A 26,505-nucleotide genomic window follows, 5' to 3' on the forward strand; every position below is an offset into this window, starting at 1 on the left:
AACTGGCACCCCATGTGACTCTCCACCCTCAACCTCACCATGAGTAACCCTGAACGGAGAACCAGAAATAGGCCCTGAGCATTGGCTGTGTTGCTCCCCGCCAAAAAGAAAAAGAAGATGGGCCAGTGGACACAGCAGAAATAAGACACTGGGTTCGAGCTTTCACCTGGCTTGGTCCGTAGTATCACGGGGTGTATCCAAAGATTTCCCCTGAGCTGCCCAAAGTATGACTGCGGCCTGGGATGCTGCGGTAGGTGAGCACGTCCGCTTCACGGCTGGCCCGGCCAGGCTTCGCCACAAGCAGCCCCCGTCATTGGCTGGGAGTAGCCACGAGCACTGCTGGGTGTCCCTCTCCCCCAACCACACTTTAACTGGACCTGCACAGGCCCTTCCTGTCCCTTCTGACCCTTTTGACCGTCTCTGCTGTTCCAGCGGCTGCTCCCGTTGAGAAGACCGTGCCTGGGGAGAAAACCCCCAGCGCCCCCTCCTCGGAGATGCAGGAGGAGTTTGTGGGCGACTTCCAGGTCGGGGAACGAGTCTGGGTGAACGGGAACAAGCCTGGATTCATCCAGTTCCTCGGGGAGACCCAGTTTGCCCCTGGTCAGTGGGCCGGGATCGTCTTGGACGAGCCCATCGGCAAGAACGACGGCTCGGTGGCGGGTGTGCGCTACTTCCAGTGCGAGCCGCTGAAGGGCATCTTCACCCGGCCGTCCAAGCTGAGTAGGAGCTTGCAGGCCGACGATGAGACCAACTGCCAGCAGCCAGCGCCTGCCGCCTGTGCCACACCGCCCCTGTCGGCCTCCCCGGCCCTTGCCGGCACCGCGAAGGTGCCCCAGTCCCCCGCGAAGGAGGCACCGGCCACCCCTCACATCAGCAGCCTGACCAGGACGACCAGCGAGTCCATCTCCAACCTCTCTGAGGCTGGCTCCCTCAAGAAAGGGGAGCGGGAGCTGAAGCTCGGGGACCAGGTGTTGGTGAGTGCCGAGGGCAGTGGTCGCGGGTGGCTGTCCATTCGCCTGTCTGGTTCATCAGCTCCTCCAGACTCGCGGTTTGGGTGGAAGCACGAGCAGCCGGGACGCCTGGTCCTGCAGTTTCCAGCGTGATGGATGCGTGCGGGGATGCTGCCAGTTTTACCAGTTTAGCCAAAACAGGGTGGAGGGGTCATGCCGTGGGGAGGGGTCATGCTTTGCACGCCTCTGACCCGGGGTTTAAGTCTTGGTCCCATGTACAGTCCCCCAAGCACATCCCGGAGTGATCCGTGAGCACCAAACCAAGAGTAAGCCCTGAGCACTCTGACTGTGACTCAAAAACAAACCAATGAACAAAGTTGCGGTGGGGTTGCCAGTGCTCCGCTCCCACACCCACGGGGCAGCGATCCCCTCGCCACACCAGGTGGCTGGCCTGGGTCAGAGATTCCCGGGGGTGTGGTCAGCCAGGCCACCGGTGACAGCGAGTGGGTGTGAATGCCGCTGCCTTGCATGGACACTGAGCAGCAGCGTCTGCTCACCCTGTAGGGGTTGCGGGGGGAAATGGCACTTTGACCTTTGGGGTTTCTTCAGGAAATCCCGACTCTGAAGCCAGAATGTTCGTTTGCGGGGGTGGGGGCGCTGTGCTCAGTCCAGGGTGCCTGACCCACGTCCCTCCATCCCTCCTGCAGGTGGGAGGCATGGAGGCCGGTGTGGTGCGCTTCCTCGGGGAGACGGACTTCGCCAAGGGGGATTGGTGCGGCGTAGAGCTGGACAAGCCACTGGGCAAGAACGATGGTGCCGTGGCCGGAAGGAGGTGGGTCCCCCTGCCCCCCAGACAGCCTGGGTCCATGCACGGTGCCCGGGAGGCGCTGAGAGGACTGCAGGCCACTTCACTTGGTTCTTAGGCGGGGCCACTTCCGGTGGCACTCGGGGACCCTGCAGGGATGTGGGTACAGCCTGGGGCCCCCATATGCAGCTGTGCTCGGGCCGCAGGAACCCCCCGGGCCTGCTGTCACCCTTCAGATGCCGGGGAGGCTGCTTGGAATCGCCCTTGGTTTGCGTGGTGGGGGTGGGCGGCATGCGAGCGAGTGTGGGTGTGAATGTATGAGGGAGTGTGTATGTGAGCGTGTGAGTGTGGGGCTGTGAGAGTGTTGGTGGGGACATGGGCATGAGAGTGTTGGTGGGGGCGTGGGCATGAGAGTGTTGGTGGGGGTGTGAGCGTGTTTGTGGGGGAATGAGAGCGTGTCAGTGTTGGTTTGAGAGCGTGCAAGTGTTGGTTGGGGTGTGCGTGTGTGTTACTGTGGGGCTGTGGGTGTGTGGAAGTGTTGGTTGGGGTGTGAGTGTGTGTGGGTGTGGGAGTGTCGGTGGGGTGCGAGTGTGAGTGTGTGTTGGTTTGGGTGTGAGTATGTGTGTTTCTGGGGAGTGAGTGTGTGTGAGTGTGGGGCTGTGGACATGTGGGAGTGTCTGTTGGGGTGTGAGTGTGTGTGTTTGACGGGGTGGGAGTGTGAGAGTATGGGAGTGTTGGTTGGGGTGTGAGTGTGTTTGTTGGGCTGTGAGAGTGTGGAAGTGTGGGAGTGTTGGTTGGGGTGTGAGTGTAAGTGTGTGTTGGTTGTGGTGTTTATGTGTGGCAGTGTTGGTTGGGGTGTGTGTGTGTTTGTTAGGTTGTGAGTGTGTGTGAGTGTGGGCTGGTGGAGGGTATGATGTTTGTTGGGGAGTGAGTGTGAGTGTGGCGCTGTGGAAATGTGGGAGTGTTGGTTGGGGTGTGAGTGTGAGTGTGTTTGTTGGGGTGGGAGTGTGAGAGTGTGGGAGTGTTGTTTGGGGTGCGTGTGTGTGTGTGTTTGTTGGGGTGTGAGTGTGTGGGCATGTGGGGCTGTGGGAGCGTGTTCGTTTGTGGGGGTGTGAGACTGTGGGACTCAGTGGACTTCTGGGTCGGCGCTTGTGTCTCTTGGTCTCTTGCCGAAGGTGTTTTTGTCCCCCCCTCCTCGTTGTCCGCAGGTACTTCCAGTGTCAGCCCAAGTATGGCTTGTTTGCTCCCATTCACAAAGTCACCAAGATCGGCTTCCCGTCCACGACGCCGGCCCAGGGCAAGGTGGCCGCCGTGAGGCATGTGATGGCCACCACCCCCGCCAGCCTGAAGCGCAGCCCTTCGGCCTCCTCGTTCAGCTCCGTCAGCTCCGGGGCCTCATTCGAGTGCAGCAGATCCGGCCGCACGCGACTAGTAAGCAGCCCCCTACCACTGCGGGGTGCTCGGGCCCCCACAGACTCCCACAGCCCCAGGGGCGAGAGGCGGAGCAGGAGCACGTGGGCTGAGCAGCTCCGGGTGGCAGGCGAGTGGCTTCCCAGCCACCACCAGTGACAGGAGCAGGGATGGGCCTTTCCTGGGGTGCTCAGGGCTCCTCTCTGGCCTCAGGCCACCTTAGGGATGAAGTGGGGTAGCTGAAGGGGGCGCCTGAGGGTCAGAGCAGGGCCCAGAGACTCTGGGGAACGCTTGGCCCTTCATCTTGCTTCTTTGCTCTCTCCGTCTCTCCCTGCTCCCTCCTGTCCCTCTGTACCGCTGTCCACATGCAGAGTGGCCTTGACTTCTGTCCATTGCGGTGCCGCAATTCAAAGCTGGGGCCTAGTGGCTTCTCCTCTCATGTCGATCTGAGTCATAAACACTAAAGTGTGTCTGAATATGCAAGGGTGCCCTGAGATATTGTCCACAGGGAAACGGGCCCACGATGGAGAGGGTGTCCCGGGGGGCTGGCTTTGCTGGGGGCTGCGCTTCCTGCCGCCGCCTCTGCTCCGTGCATTGACCCTCGATGCGGAAGAGGAGGGAGTGAGTGTGTGTGCAATGGAAGATACAAAACAGATGACACGGGAACGGGAGCCAGGAGGCCACGCGCCGTGGGCACAGGCCTGGGGCCAGTCCTGTCTTGCTCGACCACCACCAGGTTTCCCTGCCCCACCTGTATCCTCACGTCCGACTCCTCCTTCCCTTCGCCTCACCATTTAGGAGGAGAGCAGACTCAGAAGCCCCTCTCCTTCCCTCGCGAGCCAGCCCATTTGTGGAATTTGGTTTTGTTTTTCTGCTTGACTGTGGGCCATACCCTACAGTGCTTCAAAGGGCCGTTTGCAGTGCTGGGGTTTTGCCGGTGCCTCCCACCTCCAAGCAAGAGCCCTACGCCTGAGACGTATCTCCAGCCTCCCCCCGCTATCTTGTTTGGTTCTGTTTTGGGGTCACACTTGGCAGAGCTCAGGGCTTTCTCCCACCTCTGTGCTCGGGATTATTCCTGGCGGGCCTCCGGGATTGAGCCTGGGCAGCGCTGGGGCTTCGCTCTCCAGCTCTTTGGCCCCTGCCTTGCATATCTTTATGCAGGGTGGAGCTCACTCCTAAACTGAACATCACCGTTAGCGTCTATGACAGGAATATAGAAAGATTCTGTGTGACTTCACGGAAGTATACCTCGACAACATAATTCCATAAGTGCACACACAAGCGTTCATACACACAGTCACTCATACATGTACACGTAGTGCATACCGTATATACACAGGCTTATGGGTATACACACACAGGCACATACATGCATAAACACAACGCGCGCATGCACACAGGTGCGTGTAGATATGCCCACCGGAACATACATGCACGCATACATACATGCACACGGGTCCGTGCGTGCCCTGTGGAGGCCTCCCTGTTCGTCTGTTGGCTGAGTTGCTCTTCTGAGGTACCAGGCTCCCACAGAAGGCCTGGCCTTGCTGGGATGGAGCCTGGGGCCTCACAAACCACGCGCAGGGCAGAGGCTTTGGCATCAGCATCCTGAGTTCAGCTCGTGGCCCCGACCTTGCCCAGCCCCTCAGCACGCGCCTCCCCCCATGCTAGGGGTGCTGCTTTCTCCCTGCTCCGGCGCCTGAACCTCACAGTCTCGTCTCCATAGTTGGCTGAAAGAAGCCCATCGCTCCTGTGCTGGTTTCCTCAGGGAGCTGTCTCGGGCCCAGGAAGCACGTGCGTCTGGCCTGCCCCACCCGCTCAGGCCAGGAGGCTCAGGGAACACCGCCGCCCGCCTTTCTTAGTTTTTATTTTTGCTCTTTGGTGTTCACCTGGCAGTGCTCAGGGACTCCAGGCGTGGTGCTTGGGGGCTGCTCCCGGTGGAGGGGGGTTGAGCCCGGGTCTTGGTGTTAGACCCCCAAGGCTGGCAAGCTCTTCCCAGCCACCCCTTGAAATCCGAGTTGACTGCAGTTCCCGGGAGCACTGCACATGGCTGGCCCGAGAGCTCGTGTGCTCCTAGAAATTTTAGTTATTATTTGGTTTTGGGGCCACACCCAGGGGTGCTCAGGGCTTATTCCTGGCTCTCTGCTTGGGGGGTGGGGTCACTCCTGATGGTGCTGGATCTTGAACCTCTGCAAGCACCTTCCCCCACCCCCTCCAACAGACTCTTTGGCCCTGGGGAGGGCATTTAATCGGACCAGATATACTTTAAGTGTATCGGGAAATCACGGCCAGGTCCTTACGCACAGGCAAGGATGATCCCGCTCTCCGGACAGAACCAGGTGGCTCGAGAGCTCCCAGCAGGCAAAGCAGCAGTGGACAGCCTGGGCCCTGCTGGGCCCGTCGGTCAGGAGGCGTTTGGCAGCAGCTCAGATGATGCGGGGAAGCGGCAAGAGAACCTGCGGCTGGACCGCAGCAGGGCGATGGAACAGGGATGGCCGGGCAGAAGGAGCGGAAGTCCTGGCCATCACCGCTGCAGCCCCCGCCACCATGTGCCCGAAGAATGAAGATCAGGTCCCGCCATGTCCCCTCCTGCAGGGGCCGTTGTGCAGAGAGGGATCTGGGTCTGCAGAGCGACCATGAGCGACCACGAGCCCAGGATAGAATGGACAGGACCCCCGGTCCCCGCAGCCCTTCAGCCCACTCCCCTCCCCTCCTCACTGTCTTTGCCTCTTCTCTCCTTCCCTTTGTGCTTGGTCTTTCCCTGAGCTGCCCTTGCTGTCCTGCTCGCTGGGCGTGAGCCCTCACACATTCGAACCCACCACTTTTTCCTTTTTTTTCCCCTGGACTTTGGCCATGCCCCAGCAATACTCAGGACTTACTCTGGACTCTGCACTCAGGAGTCACTCCTGGTGGGCTCGGGACCCTATGGGGTGGGTACCTGTAATCCAGCTCAGGTCAGCGGCGTGCAAGGCCAGCGCCTTTCCCGCAAGTTTATCATTCTAGCCTCTCATCTCCCATTTTCGAAGGCAGATGGCAAAGGGGTCTTTTATAGGGTCACACCCAGTGACCCCTGTGGGCACGGGGCCATTCCCAGAGACAAGAGTCTCTGGTTACTGCTATTCAGGCATGGGGCGGGTGCCCGGGAGAGCGAGGTGAGCTGGAAGGAAGAGGAAGAGAGAAGGGACAGGCTGCCCAGGGAGACCCTGACGGACCTGCAAGGCTGAAGATGCTGGAGCCGGCCTCAAGCTCAAGCCAAGGGCTCAGCCTTAAGGAAGCTCAGGCCAGAGCGGGCTGTGGAGGGGGCTGCCTCCGGCTCTGCAGAAGAGTCTCTGGATTCCCACGAGGCCCGAGATCAGTGGAGCCCAGGTCCCGTCCAAGGATCTTCGGGAAGGTTTCATGACGTTTCTGCTGAGAGTCGCTGGCCCATATGCAAGGATGCAGCACTGCTCCATGTGCTTTGCCGAGGATCACCGCGAGCATGCCCGTGTCGGCCGGCCCCATCCCCTTCACGTCTCTTTTTCCTTTGCAGTTGCCGGAAACCTCCTCCCGCTACGCCCACAAGATCTCTGGCACCACCGCCCTCCAGGAGGCGCTGAAGGAGAAGCAGCAGCACATTGAGAAGCTGCTGGCCGAGCGGGACCTAGAGCGGGCGGAGGTGGCCAAGGCCACGAGCCACATGGGGGAGATAGAGCAGGAGCTGGCCCTGGCCGGAACGGGCACGACCAGGTGACGTCTGTGCAGACGGCAGTGCCGGGGCCGAGAGACGCCTGCGGTAGAGGCTGGACGCGAGCTTGGTGCAGGCGGTGCAGGCAGAGGCCGTGGGTCCCCGTCTGCCGTCGTTGCGGTGGCGTCCGGCGCGTGGTTTGATCGCATGCGCCTTCTGCTCGCCCTGTGGGGGTTTAGGGAGTGCCGAGTTGTCCGCGCCGGTGCTTTCGTGGTGTGGTTCCCCTCTGGCCTTCCAGAAATGCCGTAGCTTAGGTGGGAGATCCATTCAGCTTGCCGTGGTGACAGGTGGCGATGCCAGCCCACAGAGGGCTGTTGGGGGCGGGCGAGGCCACTCACGCGCCATTGCCTCTACAGCACGTTCTGGAGCTGGAGGCCAAGAACAATGAGCTGCGGGCCATGCTGGAAGCGACCGACTGGGAGAAGGTGGAGCTGCTGAACCAGCTGGAGGAGGAGAAGAGGTGAGGCCGTGCCCGGAGCTGGGGGCTCCCTCGGCTGGGGCACTCCTGGCCTTCCAGGGCTGTGAGAACCAGAAACCAACGGGTGCCCAGTCCTGAGCGCGGCTTCACCGGGAGGGCTGGGGGGGGAGCTCAGTGGAGCCAAGCCACCCCCGGCCCTCCCTGCTGTGTCCACCTGGCCTGGTATTCAGGAGGCCTGTGCTGGGTGGCAAGGAACTGTCCTAACCCAGTGGGCCCTGTGGGAGTCCCTGTGGTTAAGTCCCAGGCGGGAGGAAACCCACAGTACTCATGGGGCACGACAGCAGACAGACAGGGCTCAGGGTAGGCTGCAGACAGACGGACGTGGTGCTCAGGCCGGGGTGCAGACAGACGGACGCGGGGCTGAGGCCTGGCCGCAGACAGATGGACACGGGGTGCTGGCCGAGACCGCCTTTTCAGATGGGCTCCCGGCAGTGTGGTGCCCAGGGGCACTGCCAGTGCCTGGCTCAGCCCCTCAGCTCCACGTGCCGACTCGACAGTCACTGGGAGCCCCTCCTCTCCCCGCCCCCGAGTCGTTGGCTGCTTCTCCCCCAGGGGCTCAGTTGTTGTCCCAATGTGGAGACAGGCGCTGGCTGGGAGGGACTGACAGGCGCCGCGGGTCAGTTTTTAACCACCTCTGTTAGCTGCGAGGCAGAAAGGGTTGATATGATACTGCACCTGGCGTTGGCTCGGCCTAGCTTCCTCCTGTAGCCTGCGGGTCCCACCCAGTGCTCGAAGCTGAGGGGACTCGCTGACTTTCTTTTTTTTCTTTTTGGGTCAACCCAGCGATGCTCAGGGGTTACTCCTGCCTCGGCACTCAGGAATTACTCCAGGCATTGCTCCGGGGTCCATAGTGGTATGCTGGGAATTGAACCCGGGTCGGCCACGTGCAAGACAAACGCCCTGCCTGCTGTCCTCTCGCTCTGGCCCTCCCCGACTCTCTCAGCCCTCCTGTGTGTGGAGCCGGGGGCTGGGTCAGGCGCATCTACAAGATGGTGGCCCTCATGAGGGGCAGCAGTGACGCCCCTCACAACGTCTCCCTCTCCCCCACAGGAAAGTGGAAGACCTCCAGTTCCGAGTCGAGGAGGAGTCCATCACCAAAGGCGACCTGGAGGTAAAGCCCGGGCAGGTCCCGGAGGCTTGCAGGGTGCAGGCAAGGATGCGGGGCGGCCTGGCCGACCCCGCCGGGACCACTTCTGCTGGAGACTCCGAATCAGACAGGGATACCTGGGGTCATGCACCTGGCAGGGCCCGGCTGACACATCTCTGCTCCTTGGGGCTGGAGGCTGCTCTTGATGAGCGTTTTTCTCTCGTTCTGACAGTCGGGTCTATGCCTTTGCCTCAGCTTTGATTTTCAGTCGAGCAGCACAAATCAAATCCTTTAGAACCCCATTTTTTGGAAGCTTTTCCTTAAAACAAGAAGAAGCAAACAGTCAGTTTGGAAAAGACAAATTTCTATTTCTGCTTCTTTTCCTTCCTGTTTTAAGTTCATGGAAATTTTGTTTTCCCACCAGAAGGAGGTGAAGACCCTGCAGGTGGCCTCTGAGAAGCTCGCCAAGGAGAACGAGTGCCTGAGGGCCAAGCTGGACCATGCCAACAAGGAGAACGCGGACGTGATCGCCCTGAGGAAGTCCAAGCTGGAGACGGCCATCGCCCCGCACCAACAGGCCATGGGCGAGCCGAAGGCATGCGTGAGCCAGGGCGTGGGCGCCGAGGCGGCCGAGCTGGCCGAGCTCAAGATGCAGATCGAGAGGCTACAGTTCGAGTACCAGCAGGAGGTGGAGAGCCTGAAGGCCCAGCAGGCGGCTGAGCGTGCAGCGCAAGCCTCCGAGCTACAGACGCTCAGGTCGCGGCTGTTCAGGACGGCCCAGGAGCAGAAGAACAGCCTGGAGGCCGCACGGGCCAAGCTTGAGCAGATTGAGGACCAGCACCTGGTGGAGATGGAGGACGCCCTGAACAAGCTGCAGGAGGCGGAGACGAAGGTAAAGCACCTGGACGGGTTGCGGGCCGTGTGTAGTCAGCAAGCCCAGGCCCTGGCCAATGCCACGGCACAGCTGGAGGCCACCCAGCAGAAGCTCTTGCAGCTCGATGGGCTCTGGAAGGCCAGTTCCGAAGGTCAATTGGGAATGGAGAAGCTCAGGCAGCAGCTCCAGGTGGCTGAGCAGCAGATTCAGGAGTTAGAGAATGCAAAGCGGGCCGAGAGCTGCAGGTTGGTACTCGGGCGCCCTCGCCCACTTCCACGCTCGCTCCCTGCATGCTGTGTGTCAGTCTGCTCGCCGCCGTGTTCCGGCTTGGTGCTGACAGGTCTCCCGGTCACGTCCCGTGCGGTTCCCTCTGAGGGGACTGAGAAGGAGTCGGCATGATTCGGGGGTTGTCATTGGTCCCCAGCACCTGGATGCCGTGCTAGCCTTGGCCCCGGCTAATCGGGCCCGTCTGGGGTCTTTCTGAAACAGAGAATTCTTCACCAGGCCAGTGAGAAAACAAGATAGGAGCCCCCAGAGCAAACCTCTGCCCCCCACCTCTTGGGCTCGCTGCATACTCGCCGAGTTCGCCCAGACACTTGGGCTCGAGTCAGGCCGCGAGGGTCTTCCCCTGACCTTGCTGACCACCTGCTCGTGTGACGGGCTTTGCCCTCCTCTCCCCGAGGCGCCTCAGTTCCCAGCTGGTGCTCGATGCCTCTGAGCCTCTGAGCTCCCTCAAGGCTGGTGACGTGGCCCATCTTGGTATTTCTCATTGCCAGCCCCTCCGTCCCTGCAGCACAAGCCCCCGGCCAGCCCTGCAGAGATTTCATCCCTTTCAGCCTCTAACAGGTGCTTGGGCCAAGTCCGCCTTCCAGCATGGCCCCCTGCTGGCCACAGGCATGGACTCTCATGGTAGCCCTGACCCTGGGGAAGGACGAGACAGTGAGATCTGGGCCAAGCCGAGGAAGCTGCAGTTCTCACCAAGGAGCCCCGAGAGATGCCCTTTTCCTCCTATAGGATTGTGGTGGTAGGGACGTGCCCTCACCCCCCCCCCCCGTTCCCCCCCGCGCTGGGCACTTTGTTGGAGAAACTTCTCTGTTGGCCAAGATGGAAGGGCTGTGAGTTTTGTAGACAGGACTGACAGACATAACAGAAGGGCCCCGAGATCCCTGGGAGTTCCCTTCAGGACTCAGGACTCCTTGGCTGGCATTCCAGAAACACCGGCTGAAACAAATGGAATCAATTCCTAGGACAGAGCAGGGGATAGCTGACCCACTTGTTCGCATCAAGATGTAACAAACGTCAAGTTCGGGTGACTGCTGTCTAGGGGATTAGAGGTTCCTCATTTTAAATTTCATATTGAAACCTCTCAAACTTTTAAAGTCACAGAAAAGAAACTACAAGAAAGTAAATCTTGGGGGCCGGAGTGATAGTACAGTGGGAAGGGCATTTGCCTTGCACGCGGCTCACGTGGGTTCCATCTCCATCATCCCATAGGGTCACTGTCATTGTCTCTACCCTCCCGTTGTTTATCGATTAGCTCGAGCGGACCCAGTAACGTCTCCATTGTGACACTTGTTACTGTGTTTGTCATATCGAATACATCACGGGGAGCTTGGCAGGCTTGCTGTGCAGGCGAGATACTCTCGGTGAGCTGGCCGGGTTACTGCCAAGGAGAAATTCCTGAGCATTTAGGGTGACCGAAAAAGCCAAAAGGAAAAAAAAAAGATAACCTTTTATTCCCTCCCTCCCCTCCCTTTCCCTTTCTTCCCTGTTTCCTCCCTCCCTCCTTCCTATCCTTAGCTTCCCTCCTCCCTTGCTTACTTCCTTCTTCCTCGCCAAGCCATGCTCTGGGCTCTGGGGTCCTCCCGCCCAGCAGTAGTGGGGCTTTTCCGCTTGGGGACCGATCTCAGTCTCGCCCAGTGGTGCTGCAGTTCCAACTCGGGCCTGGTGTGTACTCCAGCCCTTTGTGCCGTCTCCCCGCCCCTGGAAAGTCAGTCTTTCTCATAGGCTTTCTTATTTTCTGGTCACGCCAAAGTTAGGTCTAGAAAACGCCTCTGTTTGGGCCGTTTTCAATAACCACTAGACAGTCATCACCAGAACTGCCGGCGCCAAGGCCTTGGCTTCGTGAGCTTCAGGCAATCACGCTCACCTCTCGCCTCTGTTCTTCGGGGTTGTGTTGGGTCATGGGCTTCTCATACGTGTTTTCTGTTTTGTTTTCCCCTTCCCGTTCCTGTTTGTCTCCTTGGTCCATTCACTCCATCCTTGTGACACTGGTAGGCCGATAGCCTGGCCGAGGAGCTGCAGGGGATGGGGCTAGTGCTTCGTAGTCTTCAGGAGAACTTGAACGAAAGCGGCCGAGCTGAGGGGCCGTGTGTGCGCGCGTGTGTGTGCATGTGTGTTTGTGTGTGCATGCTGGTGAGCAGAGCAGAGGGGCCGTGTGTGTGCGTGTGTGTATGTTTGTGTGTTTGCGTTGTGTGTGTGTGTTCGTGTTTGTTCGTGTGTGTGCGTGTGTGGTGGGAGCGGGCAGGGGGCCGGCGGCTGACGGTGGCCCCCGGCTCCCCACAGGAGAAGGTGGACGTGAGCCGCAGCCAGTGCCAGGCTCTACAGGCCGAGCACGCCAAGGCCAGCGTGGAGATCCAGGGGCAGCACGAGGAGGCGCCGCAGGCCCTTCAGCAGCTGCTGCTGCAGGCGAAGGAGAAGCTGCAGGCGGTGCAGGCGGAGAACGGGAGCCTGCTGCGGGAGGTGGCCGAGCTGAAGACGCAAGCCGACAAGGCCAAGGTGGGTGGGCGCAGGGCAGCGCCGCGGCTGATGGCGGCCGTGGCCCGTGTGTGTGTTGGTGCCCGGCCGCTTTCCACCACGCACCGCAGCCAGGGCTACGTCTCCTCTCTGGACCACCTGCTGGCCCAGTTCTATGGCCAGCAGCCTCGTGTGCATGCTCAGGTCAGTCCCATTCCGGTAACATGGCCGTCAGCGGTCAGCTGCCCAGCACACACCAGTAGCCTGCTGCGGCTCATGGCTGCTGAGCTGGACAGAGAAGATAGCCCTTGCTGCAGAAAGTTCTGGAAAGTACATGGCGGTTCAACTGTGGTGTGCATTGAGACTCAGAAATGAAAACGCACAACCCGTTGCTGACGGGCAGGGAGAGGAGGTGAGGGAGACCCTGACCCGTGTGCGGCCAGTCCTCCTGGAGCCCCTGGGCCCCTCCCAAATGACTGCAAACACTGCCCTCCCATTGCTCATCGATTGGCTCGAGCGGGCCCACTAATGTCTCCATTTTGAGATTTGTTACTGTGTTTGGCAAGCAAAAACTGTTGGCTTCAGTCTCCAAAGCTTGGTGGATTCGTCTGGATTTTCTATAAAGTGTATAACTTTTGGGACTAAGTCCATTTCCTGCCTCTGTTTGTTCCTGTGAAAATCGTTTGACAAGCAGTGGTTGCTTTTCCCTTCCCCTCCTGCACAAAGTTCCAAAACAAAATACTTTTTGTAGTTCTTTGAATTGTATTGAAAACTAGTTTTTGAATGCATCCCTTCTAGGACAGAGTGATGGATTTTATAATAGAAGAATTGAAGTGGGGGGAAAAATCTTATGCCCCAATGTCAAGATCCAACTGTACTTACACCTTCCGGGGAGCTGTCAGGAATCATTTCAGACGGCATTTCAAAAATCAAATTGGCTGATAGTAGAATGGGTAGGGTGCTGCCTTGTACTCGCCAACCCGGGGTTGATCCCCAGCATCCCGTATGGTCCTCCGGCCCTGCCAGCTGTGATCCCTGAACACAGAACCCTGAGCGAGACCCAAACACCAGCAGGTGTGGGGCCCCCATCCACAAAATAGGCAGGTAGTTATGTTGACGCTAAGAAGCTAACTGTGTTTGAGCCTCTCCATCCTGAGTCTGTGTGTGCGTGTGTTTGTGAGTGTGTGCGCGTGCGCGTATACACGCGTGTGCAGGTAAGACTAGTCTGCCATTTTCATTTCTGGTATTTAGGCCACAAGAAGTGCTTGGCTTGCTTGTGCCTGCTTGATCTCATTCTTGTTTCCATTCTTCCCCGCTTTTTGTTTCTGCAGTCCTTAACTTGCTTATTAAGCTCGGCCAAAGAAGAGATGGAGCTGATGTCAGAGGATCGCAGGGCCCTGAGGTCAGAGAATGAATTGCTGGCAAAGGAGAAGCTCTGTCTGAAGTCCGAGAGAGGGTGGTTTCAATTGAAACTCAGAGAAGCGGAGGCCAAAAACTCTTCGCTGCGGGAAGAGCAGAGGAAGCTCTGGCTGTTGAACCAAGCGATTCGCTTGGATAAGGAGAAGGTCATCGAGGCCAGGTGGGCCGCGGAGAAGCTCTGCCAGCAGGAGCGGCTGGACCGAGAAGCCCTCGAGGCGGAGAAAGAGAAAGTGCTGGAAGAGGGCAGGGCGGTGCAGGAGGAGCTCCAGAGGGTGGGCGCGGAGAAGGACGCACTGCAGGTCGCCAAGCTGGGGCTGCAGGCCCTGGTGGAGGAGCTGCAGATGAGCAAGAGCAGCCTGGTGGCCGAGTGTAACAAGGGCCTGGAGGAGAGGGGCCAGCTGGAGGAGCATGTCAAGAAGCTGGTTCTGGACAACCTATCCCTGGCCAAGGACAAGGACAACATCATCCAGAAGCTGCAGTGCTCCTACGAGGAGCTGGCTCGGGATCAGAAGTCGCTGGTGCAAGAGATCGAGGAGCTCACAGCTGAGAAGGAGGAGGCCGCCCGCGTGGATTCGGCCCTGCGTGAGCAGCTGAACAGCCTTGGCTCTGAGAAGGAGCTGCTGGGCCAGAAGGCCACGAAGCTCCAGCGGCAGCTGCACTGGCTGCTGAAAGACCAGGCGCTGCTGGAGGCGCAGCAGACCGAGCTGCTGGCCGAGCGGGAGGCGTCCCTGCAGGCCCTGGCCTCCCTGGAGGACACCAGGAACACCAATGCGATGATGCAGAGTAAGGTGGGTGATGGTAGTGACCAGGGCTGTGTAGGCCCGGCCTCAGCCCTGAGAGAAACCATATCCTGGGCCATAGTGATAGCACAGCGGGGAGGGCGTTTGACTTACACACCGAATTCCCAGGTTCAATCCCCGGCATCCCATATGGTCCCCTGAGCACCGCCAGGAGTAATTCCTGAGTGCAGTTGTAGGTGAGCTAGTGCCCTCTGAACTCACAGCCCCACTTTCCCGGGCTCGAGTGACTGCTGACAGCATGAGCTGTTCGACCCTAGCCAGGAGTGATCCCTGAGCACAGAGCTAGGGTTTAGTCCCTACCCCACCGGGTGTGGCCCCCAAACAAACCAAACTGACTACCCACAAAGTTTCTAGATAAGCATGTATACATACACAGACATGTATATATGTATATATGCGTGTATGCTTCAAAAGAGTCGGGGAATATCTACCATTTAAAATATCCGAGAATGATGCCGGAGCAATAGCATAGCAGGTAGGGTGTTGGCCTTGCACATGGCCAACCCAGGTTCCATCCCCGGCATCCCATATGGTCCCCGAAGCACCGCCAGGAGTACTTCCTGGGTGCAGAGCCTGGAGTCACTCCTGAGCAACGCCGGATTGTGACCCAAAAAGCCCCTCCCCAAATTAATTGATTCATTAAAATAACAGAAGCCAAAAAGAGGGAAGCTGAGGAAGAAGGGGCTGTGCTCCCCTGGCGCCCGTGAGAACCAGGGGCCGCGCACATGCTGCCGGAACCCCACCCCCACACGCTCCCAGCACAAGAGGTGATGCTTAAGGAGTGAGAGGCCCCATGGACAAGGACACATCCCTTCAGTCAAGGGGTCATGTCCTTGCCAGAGCCCTCCAATGCCCTTCCTCTTGCTGCTCTCCCAGAACCTGGGCTTCGGGCTCCCATCACATTGGCAAATCTTCACTTTGCCAGAGTCGAACACCACTTTGGAGGGCTTCTTCCCTGCCAGGAAGGTTCAGTCGCAAACGGAAACGCCCACCAGCATGTGGCTGTCCCAGCCTCTTTGCGCATGCTCTAGGCCCAGAGCTGGGGGAGTCTGGTCCTCTGGGCTGCCTTCCTGCTTCTTGCTCCTGTCAAGGGAGAGAGCTGGGTGGGGTCCTCCGGGGTTTGCACACTTGGCTGCAGTCCGGTGCCTGCACCTACCATCACCAGGCTCGGGTCTGGCCTGCAGCAGGAGTCAGCCTTGGGGCCTCCTTGATGTCTCTCCTTCCCCAACCCCCCTTCCATCCCACCCGGGTCTGCAGCGCTTTATCGTTTGAATCCTCTCCGAGGAAGGGGACCATCTGGGTCCCAGTGCCCTGAGGAGTTCCCGCACACCCTCACTTCCTGCACTTCTGTACTTAACAGCAGGTGGCCCTGGAGGGCACTTGTGGGCTGAAGTGAACTTTGCATGTGGGCTGTGCAGGTGGACCCTGTATGGGTTTGTTGGGAACTGAACATGTCCATGTTTTGTTTTGTTTTGTTTTGTTTTGTTTTGTTTTGTTTTCAGCTGGAGGAAGAGAGATCTGCGTTTCTTGGCTCTAGTGTGGGATGGCCTGGGCACTCTCACAGACTGGCCATCAGAACTTGCCCTGAGGGAGAAAAAGAATCAGTCTGTTTTTCTGGTTTTATTTACACTTTCTTTGGGGGCCACACCTGGCGATACTCCAGGCTTCCTCCTGGCTCTGCACTCAGGAATCACTCCTGGCTGCTCTCCGGTGGCCCCTATAGGATGCCAGGGATCAAACCTGGGTTGGCTGCGTGCGAGGCAAGCACCTTTCCCGCTGTGCTATCACTCAAACCCAACGCGCCTGCCAGTTTTCAAGTGAAACATGAATGTTTGTGCCTACAGTCATGCTTGCTTTTGTAAAGTGGGATTTCCCCCCGCCCCATTCATTTGAAAGAAGTGAGTTTGTCTTTGTAGGAGAGGGAAGACCCCTCTTGACTCCCTGCTCTGAGAAGAACCGAGGGGTACCAGCATCTCCTCCTGGGGTCTTCCCTGGGCACCCGGGAGCTTGCGCTCAGGAAGGGAAAGGGGAGCTCTGGCTGCCTCCAACCCTGGGGCGGGGACTGGAAGCGGGGCCCAGCCTCCTCTGTGGCGGGCTCCCATGGCTCCCGCAGATGGCTCACCGTCTCACGCTCTCCTTGAACACAGATTGATTTCCTGAATTCCGTGATTGTTGACCTCCAAAGAAAGAATCAGGACCTCAACATGAAAGTGGAGATGATGTCCGAGGCGGCTCTCAAAGGGAACGGGGACGACCTCAACAATTACGACAACAAAAACTTCGGCCCGGCCACCTCGTTCTCTGCACTCTGCAGAAATCTCCAGCAGTTCCTGGATTAGATAGCAAGCTACTTGTGAAACACCTACAATAACCAATTTACTGTCTTTACAAAGTTTACTTTTTTTCCACTGTGGTTTTAGATGAATGTATGATGAGAAATTCAACATTAATAATTTTGGATTTTCTTATCAGAAAAAATTAAATGAAGGACCTGAACCATCAGAAGGTGATCATCCAGTCTGAATCTATTTATGTTCATTTGAATGTTTTCTAGTTCTGTAAAACGTGATAAATAATGTACCATCAGGGCTACATGGATTATAAGAACTTCTATAATTGTATATATGCTTTTGATGTATTTTCCTCTGGAGATTATCAAGTGTCTCACCAGTGAAAGATCGTAATCCATTGACATTTTGAGTAATAAACACGATTGAAATTGTTTCACAAACTATGTAAAGCAGTATTAAAATTTGAGCAAACAATGTTCTTTATCTACTTGAATAAAATTATTTCCTTTTTGCCAGTGATAACTGATTATTCTCCGGTTTATTTATAAAAGATTTTTGGCTAGCAATCAAGAACTATAGAGTCAAAGAAGTCAAAGAGTTTCTACAATGGAATTCTGATACACCAATTTCTTTTTGTTTCTTTATGTTTGTGCCACACCTGGTGATGTCTTAGGGCTTATTCATGGCTCTGCACTCAGGAATCACTCCTGACAGTGCTTGGGCAGACTATACGGAACGTCAGGGATTGAAGCCAGATTGGCCAAAGCACATGCCCTACCAGCTGAACTATTGCGCTGTGCCTGTATACCATTTTCTTAAAAGTGTTTATATCTTGGGATAAAGAGGTAGTACAGTGAGTAGGTTTCTTATCTTGCATGTGGCTGATCTGGGTTCAATCACAGGAATCCCATGCAGTCATCTGTGCCCCGGCAGGTGCAATCGCTAAGTGCAGAGGCAGGAGTAAACCGTAAGAAGCACTGGGTTGGGGGTATGGTGCCACAAGCAGGTCTCTCTGTACCTGTGAGGTGAGTGCATCAGCAGTCTGATGGCGCCTTCAGACTTCCAGGTACCCCCTATTTGCTGCTGTGCCTTGGGCCAGACCCCAAAAACGTGGGGCAGAGTTTACCAAGAAAGTAAACAGGCAAAAGTTAGGTTTGTGGGAGACACAGACACAAACCACCTCCAGTCCAGCTATATAATTGGAGGCATGGCCTCTCTGGTTCCTGATTGAACTGCTTAACGGCCATGATCCCAGAGACTCAGAAACAAATCTCGAAACCCAACAGCTTTTGGCAGAAATGTGTCCAGTCCCTGAAGTAAGTTACAGGCACTGGGCCACCCCAGGTGGGAATAGATTTCGTGCCTTGGCCCGTTCCCCCTGGCAGCCCGCTGGCCGCCATCCTCCAGAGGCCACTGGACAGTCAGGTTTGGGCTCACAGTGACGAGACACGTAGGGCCTCACGGGATGTGGGTGGAGCTGGCCCTTTCCTCCCCAATGAGACCCCAAGTCGTCACCCACAAATGGCCTCTCTGGCTGCTGATTTCATCTTGGAACCCAGCAGGTTTTGGCAAGAAATTCCTCCAGATTTAATGGTTAAAATTGTGGAATTTCAAAATCGCGCACAAGTGTAGGGGACAGAGGATACTTAGGATAGAGTAGGGACCAGTAAGTCAATAATGGTTGTGATGTAGGCAGGTAGATAGGGAAAGGCCCTTTGCAATGAAACAAAGTTTCATGGAAGAAGATTTCTAGGAATGAGCCACCTTGTGGATACAGAAAGCAAAGGCCCGATAAGACCATCCGCAGACCCTGAGGATATAGGCCTCCCCATGAAATTCCTCTTTTTGGACCTCCCTGGTAACCTCCTCAGCAACAGACTTTTACCTGGGAAGAAGCCTCAGGTGGGGGCAGGTTGGAGAAACCCTATAAAGGCCACCTTGAACAAAGGAGCCCATGTGCTGCTTGCGCCCACGTGGCCCAGCTCATGTGGTACCCGAGCACATGTGTCACCCGCATCTCCCCTCTTGAGATGTGTACTTTCATGCTTTCGTGTCTAATGCTGGGATGTGTGCAGGGGCTCTCTCCACCCTCGGAGAAGCCCGCGTTCTCTCTGGACCCTATACTCTCTCTCTCTTACTCTCCATTCCCCCGCTTATCTGCTTATCCCTTTCTCTCCCTCTCCAAAAATCCTCCAGATAAAATCTATTTGTTTCACTGCTTGTCAACTCCTGAAATTCCTTTCTGCGAGGTGAGACAAGAACCCAGTAATCCTGGGTCCCGGGTGGAAGAGGCAGCTGGGGAGAAAGTGACCTTCTTTCTCCTCCCCGCTTCACATAAGTCACCCGTGGGACTCACCGACATCAATATCACAGTGGGAGGGTCTTGCCTTGCTTTTTGTCTGACTCACGTTTGATTCCCGCACTCTGTATGGTCCCCCGAGCACCGCCAGGAGTGCTCTCTGAGCACAGAGCCAGGAGTAAGCCCCAAATACCGCCAAATGTGCCACAAAAAAGAACTATCTTGTTACAGATTCGTTTTCTACATTTACTGTTATGACTAAGGAGAACAAAAACTTCAACCAGCGTATCAGGAGAAAAAGACATAATTCAACAGAATGGAAAAAATCTTGAACTGAGGTGGAGCAGATAAGCCCAGAATTTGAACTTCCTGCAGAAATGCAAACGAAAGTCAGAATGAAAAGGACAAATAGGGGAATTGCAGGATAGCACAGCAGGCAGGGAACTTCCCTTGTTGGAGGCCAACCCAGTGGCGATCCCTGGAATCCCAGGTGGACCCTCCCCCCGCCAGGAGTGATCCTTGAGCACAATGCCAGGAGTAAGCCCCTCACATCACCAGGTGTGGCCCCAAAACAAAAGAAAAGAAAAAGGCACATGGGCCTAAGCATATCTGAGCTTTGCTCTGAAGTCTGGGGCCACAGGGAGCACAGGCTTTGCAGGAGGCAGAGTTCCCTCCCTCCACCCAGCCCCCAGCAAGGAGCCAGGAGTATCCCCAAGGCCAGCCCACTGCCAGTCTGCCGAAGATGGAGGACACAAGGACCGGAAATGCGTTTCCCATGAAATCTACTGTGCCGTAATTCCCTGTGACACAGCGCACCCACCACCCCACCCCCACCATCTGTTCTGGTTGCGGGGAGACCCCCTCCTCTGTACTCTTGAGTGGCGATTGTCGGGGTCTGCTGCGTGTCCACGGTTGCCTCCCACCTCAGGTCCTTCCATCCGCTCATCCTCCCAGCCCCCACAGCTGGTCCCAAATGGTCGGTTCATCCCTGGTGCTATTTGCAGGAGACAACTCCCAAGTTGGGGGCACACAGACACCAGAGTCCCATCCTCTCCCGCGCTCCCCACAACGCACATCCCCCCAGAATCAAGGCTGGCGCCCGTGGCTTGAGGAGGAACCATCCGTTAGAACGGGAAGCAGTTTTTTGTTTCATTTTGGTTTTGTTTTTTTAAGACACTCGTCTTGGCATGCAACTTAGTGCTGGAGTGGTAGCACGGCGGGGTATGGCCTTGCACGCGGCCGACCCGGGTTCGATTCCCAGCATCCCATATGGTCTCCTGAGCAACACCAGGAGTAATTCCTGAGTGTAGAGCCAGGAGTAACCCTGTGCATCGCTGGGCGTGACCCCCGGCAAAAATAAATACATAAATAAATTCTAAAATCAAATGACCCATTTAACCACTTGTCCATTTCCCTCTGCTGTCTCATCACCTCTGTTCCCCTTCTCCCCCTATGTCCCAGGAATGTTTATGCAGCCATCCATGGAAAGTCACTCTTTCAGGGGCCGGGGAAGTCGTAGAACTGGTACTATCTTGTCTTGTACACAGCTGAGCTGGGTTCAATCCCTGGCACCCCATATGGTATCCTGAGCCCAGAGCCAGGGTAAACCCTGAGCATGGCCAGGTGTGCACCCATCCACCCCGAAGGAAAAAAACTTTCAGTGAATCTAAGGAACAAATGATGACTTTATTTTTTTTTGTGGGAGTAATAAATTTTAAAACTATTAAAAAATTTTAAAACAAATATTGAACTGTTTCTTCTCGTTAATCATGGCAAGTTGTGTCTGATTCAGAAATCTGAAGACAACTCAATTGTAGCTAATCCCAGGATCTTCATCGGCAGGTAGAGATTGTAAAGGATTCAGATGTAGGTCTGAGTGTGATGGTAGATAAAGTGCTAAAAGGAATTTGCTCTGCTCTCATGTTGAAAGCCTAGAAGGGTTTAGGTCCAGTTTCCCTGGGTTCATGCAGAAACCGCTGCCTGCCCCCAAGGGCCTTGTTGGCGTGCAGTCCTGATGGCGGAGGCTCTCTCCATCCTGGGCTCCCACATGGAGGCGCAGAACTGCTGCCTCTGAGCGAGGTCGTCGGCTACACTCACCCAATCCCTGGGTTTGCTGCGGTTTTTCCCCAGACTGTTGTTATCTCCAGCTTAGCTGCAAGCGATGTGTGCCAAAGGTGTGTCTCTGCACTTTGTGAAAGTCAGCGTTTCTTTCGGGAGATTGTCTCCAAGTTGGGTTTTCAGACAGGTTCAAAACAGGTCCAGCTGCGGAAGGCAGGGCCAGTCCTGCCCTGCTCAGACCACTGCTAAAGCCCAGAGAGGATGGCTGGGGGGGGGAAGTACTGTTCAGAGTCCCCCACTTCCCTGACGGCCAGGGACAGATACCAGAACCAGAATGTCAGGCTCGGGCTTTGGTCAGGAACTCTGCGGGGCCGGGAGGCAGCCTCCGTGGTCCTGAGCTCACTGTGGGTGCTGATGTCTGGCTGTCTCCGCGCTCAAGCGCTGCCGTGCTCACCTCACCCTCTCTTTTTCCTCCCACTCTTGCTTCCTTTGCTCTATCTGTGTGTCGTTGATGGAAAGACTAATGAAACTATCAACGTTATAATAAATATCATATATTTTTTTAGTTTCTAATATTTGGTTCTTGTTTTTTGCATTTTGAAAGGCTGCCCAGTAACACTTTAAGGCATTTGCATCATGACTGAGATTTATTTCTTATGAAAGTCGTAAGGAAAGAATCTGGGTAGTGTGATCCCTTGGGAAAGGTTTCTGGCCCCGGAGACCTCCCTTCCGGCTCTCCTCCCTCTGCTGTTCCTCATGACACCAAATCTAAAGCGTATTTGTGACTCAGGCATCGGTAAAGAGGCCCGATGTCCTCCAGCCACTTGTGGATTGCACGGTAGAAGTCAGAGCTGAGAAGAGACCAAAGGAATTAGCCGTGAGGACTGGTCAGCAGGAGCAGCTGCCGGGGTCTGTTTGGCCGTGTCCATGTAGGGGTCGCCACATGTGCCCACTCGAGGAAAGGCTGCCAGGTGATTGTGCAATGTTCCAGGCTTGTGTCAGGAACACGCCAAGGAAGCTTCCCTCCCCTCCTGCCTCAGAGCTGATGGCTCAGGCTAGTTGGATAGTCCTGACCAAAGAATGGGAGTCTGGGACTGGAGCGATATTCCAGCGTGGAGAGCGTTTGTCTTGCACCCGGCCAACTTGGGTTCGATCCTTGGCATCCCATATGGTCCCCCAAGCACTGCCAGGAGTAATTCCTGAGTGCAGAACCAGGAGGATCCCGTGAGATCTCTCCTTATGACCCCCTCCCCCCCAAAAAATCGGAATCTGCTCACGATCACGATCACAACCATCTTGTTGTTCGTCGATTGCCTCGAACAGGCCCCGGTAATGTCTCCTTTGTCCTAGACCTGAGAATTTTTTAAAAAGTGCCATATTCAAGGCTCTTTCAGGGTTAGTAGAATGAGACCCATCATTGTTACTGGTATTTGGCATATTGGGTAAGCCACGGGGAGTTTGCCAGACTCTGCCGTGTGGGCAGGTTACATTCGGTAGCCTGCCAGTTTGTCCAAAGAAAGAATGAGATAATAAGATGCTTCCGGGAGCTGGGTTTTATAGTCTCTGCGTCTTGGCCGTTGATGGGATTACAGGGCACAAGGGGGGCAGTTGGTGGGTGTAACCCCTGCCTACTGGAATATGGAGGATCTGAGTGGAGGATGCTCAGCCCCAATCTGAGCAGGCTTGAAGATCTCAGCCCCAGGACACGCATGCCTTTTTTCCTCTGCCAGTACCTTCATGCCTGTGGAGAGTGGTCTCAGCATGGTGGTGGCTGGTTGTGGAGGTCTTCGGCTGCCGGAGCCCTGGTCGGGGTGGGGAGGGAAACTCAACCTGCTCCCCTCCAAGGGGTCCCGGCGAGGACAGCCAGGCGCGGGGGCAGGAGACTCTGCTCATCCTCCTTAAACCCCTTCACTTTGAATAAACATTTAAAACCAGATTTTCTAAGTATGTGTTAGATTTAGAGCAAGGAACTCTTAAAATCATCTTATGGTGGGATCAGTTACCAAATAAGTTTGTTTTGTTTTGTTTTGGGGACACAGTGCTCTTCAGTCATTCCTGCCTCCAGAGACCATGCAGTGCTGGGGACCAACCCAGCTCTCCTGTCTGTGAAGCGTAGACCCCAGCCCAGCCCCAAACACATGCCATAGGAAAGTCAAGATTCCTGACCCACAGGTTCGCATCAGAGATTTCCTTTCCACTAAAACGCTCTTATTTCCACCTAAACAAGATCCTATTCCCTAGCGAGGTGTTGCTCATGTAATAGCTTAACTGCACAGAAGTCCACCCTTTCCGGTGTATTTCCAGCCCTTGGGTGTTGAATTCAGGAGATCTCTGTTAGTCTCAGATTCTTTGCTTTCTATTTAATGATCTGGAGTGTAAGTGTGAGCCAGGCGCTGAGAGAAATACACACTTCTCTTTTCATCTCTGTGAGAATTCCCGTTTGCCATAAACCCATGAGAATTCTGTAATGTGTGTGCGGATATCTTGGGTCTCACTAACCAGACATACATTCTGCCATTTCTAACGTGGGCCTCAGTCTCCGAATCCTCCTGTCAGTTTTGGGAAGCATCTGACACTCGGAACATGCTCTTCGTTCACCCACTCACCCGGGGACCAGAGAGACTCGGCTTGTTGCTGTAAGTTATGCCTCATTCAATGTGTCACCTGCCCGCATCACTGGTGCTATGGCCCAGAGCATGTGATCTAAACATGCATGACCCAGTGCCGCAAGGTGGGTTGGAGGGAATACCCAGTGGCCCTCCCGGCTTCTCCCAGGGGTGCACATTCCCTCCATCCCCAAGGCACACAGATTCGAAACACTGAGTAGGACACGAACATCCACTGCTGTCCTGGACCCCAGACTTTAATGAGATCCCCCACTTCACACGCACCTCTGTCTCTCTCCCAATATGCATCCCAGGAGCCACACTTCTGTCCCCTCTCATGTCCTTTCCAGGCTGTGGCATTGCCCAGTCTTGACTGAACGTCCGTCCCCACCCTGTGCTCCCCCACACACGTCCTTTTGTGTGTGTTTTAATTGTTGTCATTGCTTGGAATAATTTATTCAAGAAATAGCACTTCAACCTGGGATTAGGTGTTTCAAAGAATTCTTTTTTTGGGGGGTGTGGTGGGGATGCAACAAGTCCTTTTTTATTCTTTCTGTTCTCCATCTCCCAAAGTTATTAACTTGTTTCTTTAAATTCAAATGGACACAATGCTGCGGGTTCTGTCATGCACACATAGGCAAACTTTTTCTCCCTCACAGTTAGTAAAATTTCACTAAACTTCTTCAAGCATCAGAGCCTGGGCCCCTCCCCCCGCAATAGTCCTGGGAGCCTTTGAGCATCAGTTCTAGGGCAGTTGTGCACTGGCCTCTCTCAGGGTTGATTTCGGGCACAGGAAGGGAAGTTGAGGTCCCAGGGGCCTTGAGGACCCGCAGGGCCTGCGACCAGCAGTCCATGGCCGGCGGGTCCAAGGAGACTCAGTGGGCTAGGGGTTCCCGGGGATTCTCGCTCAGCCGCAGCAGCAGCAGGGCGCGGTTGGGAGAGGACGGTGCCCCCACCCCCCAGACAAGCCCCCGCGACGTGCAGAGGTCGGCCGCTCTGCCCGGAGAAGGGGATGCAGGAGAGACCCCCGACCACGGGGTCAGAAGAAGCCGAGCCCGTCCACGCCTCACTGGGTACCTTTGAGCCTCAGTTTCCCCACCTGGAGTGGAGGGCGCCCCTGAGCAGGCGTGAGGGTGCGTGGTGAGTCTCGGGCGGGGCGTTGCAGCGGGGACAGCCGGCTGCCGGCTCCTGTGGGCCGCTGCTGACCCCCAGTCTCCTAGACCGCGCTGAGCTGGGCGCCCCTGAAGAGGGAGATGCTGAGCCTGAAGCCTGAGCCCGACACCGCGCCTGCCTGACCGGACCCTGCTCTGCTCGCCAGGGGCCCCCGCCCACCCTGCCCCACCTGAGGGGCCAGACGCCGAGGCCGCCGTCCAGTCCTGCCGCCGCCGCCGCCCGGTCCCCCGGACAGACGCCTCTGGACTGAGACCCCCACGGGGGGGGGGGGGAGGAGGGGGGGGGCCGCGCCCGCGCCCCAGGACTCGCGCGCTATGCGCTCCCCCGGCCCGCCTGCCACTGCCCCCAGGAAAGACGGTCAGTGGCCTCGGGGTGAGCCTCGCTGGGCGCCGGGGGCAGGGGTCCGCCCCGTGTCGGGGACACGGGCGCCGGGGGTCGCCCGCCGGGAGTCGCGGACCCTGCTCCGGCCCCCGCCAACCAACCTGGCGCTACGGATCTCGGGCATCCGGCCGGAGGCCCCCCAGGGACCGCTGCGCGGGCAGCGCCCCCTCCTGCGGCTCCGCAGCCACCGGCCAGCCCCCGAGGGGCGGGCAGGGAACCCCCGGGACGCGGGGACGCGGGCCTGAGCGAGGCGCTGCTGAGTGCGGGTGGGCGGGACCCCCGCGCCAGGCAGGGCCCGGCACCCGTGCAGTTCGCACGGCGGCCAGCAGAGGGCGACGCGAGCCGCTCACCGGCCTGCTGGGGCTGCTGGTTGGTCCCTCACTGGGCAGGACCCAGCGATGGCCAGGGGAACCCGAGGACCCCCTGAGACCGCTCCCAGGAGCCGGGATGGGGCGGGGAGGTGTGGGGAACATGCCCTCGCAAGGCCAGCTGGCAGTGCAGGGGGCATGACGCCAGGGCGCCCTCGTCCCCCGCCCCCAGCTTCCCGGCAGGGTCCCTCGGAGGGAGCAGAGGCAGCGCTGTGCCCCAGCTCTGCTGGGGGTCTGGGGGGGTCTGTACAGCCCCCGGGGAGCGCTGAGTCTCGGCGGCCTGTGCCCTGGCTCGGTGGGGCACCCTTGGCGCCCCTAGCGGGATGGTGAGAGATGAGGGGAATGGGGCCCTGGGGTCAGAGCTGGGGGCTCTTCTGCTTCCGCATGGGGGTCACAGAGACCTTGGTGACCTGGGCCCTCTGGGCTGGGGCCCGCCTGCAGCCCCTGCTGTAGCCTGGGCGGGGGAGTCGCGGGGGCCATCCCAGCTGCAGCAGTGCTTGGGGACCATGTGGCGCAGACCCCTGTGCTGCCTCTCTGCCCCCAAGTTCTTGATTCTTTAAAAGAAGCGTCTGGGAGCCAGAGACACTACAGCAGACAGGGCACTTGCTTGGCGTGCAGAAGACTCGTGGTCGAATTCCGGCACCCCATAAGGTCCCCCTGTATTGTAAACCAAAAGGCGTGTGTCAGAGAGAGGGGGAGAGAGAAAAGAGGGAGAGAGGGAGTGGAGAGAGAGCACTGCAGAAAGGAGGAGGGAGAGAGAGGTGCCTTGCCTGCCTGGGGGCGTAGGGAGACTGGGAACATTGGTGGTGAGCAATGTACACTGGCGAAGGGACAGGTGTTGGAACATGATATGACTGAAATCCAACCATGATCAACTCTGTATTTCATTAGGATTTAAAATTTTCACAAAGAAAATAACATTTTTAAAAAGAAAAAACAAATTTAAGTCAATCTTGAAATTTTGAGCGAGCAGCAGTGCAGTGGGCTGGTGAGCGATGCTAGCAGAGCCTCACCGGGCAGCTGTGGTGGGAGTCAGCTCCCACGCT

At 56.9% G+C, this 26,505-nt stretch overlaps 1 protein-coding gene across 1 annotated transcript; it reads left to right on the plus strand.

The window, feature by feature from the left end:
• Positions 1-491: 491 nt before the first annotated feature.
• LOC130024604 (CAP-Gly domain-containing linker protein 1-like) lies at positions 492-24,960 on the plus strand (the record flags this gene model as incomplete). The annotated part of the gene is made up of 8 exons (XM_056115310.1): positions 492-974; positions 1,658-1,782; positions 2,964-3,186; positions 6,695-6,865; positions 7,294-7,349; positions 8,418-8,472; positions 8,999-9,355; positions 24,856-24,960. Coding segments are annotated over 8 exons (1,575 nt in total), but the record flags the coding sequence as incomplete, so codon positions are not given.
• Between the last annotated feature and the right edge of the window lie 1,545 nt (positions 24,961-26,505).

The sequence above is a fragment of the Sorex fumeus genome, unplaced genomic scaffold (genome assembly GCF_029834395.1).
Source record: "Sorex fumeus unplaced genomic scaffold, SorFum_2.1 ptg000029l, whole genome shotgun sequence".
Classification (NCBI taxonomy): Eukaryota; Metazoa; Chordata; class Mammalia; order Eulipotyphla; family Soricidae; genus Sorex; species Sorex fumeus.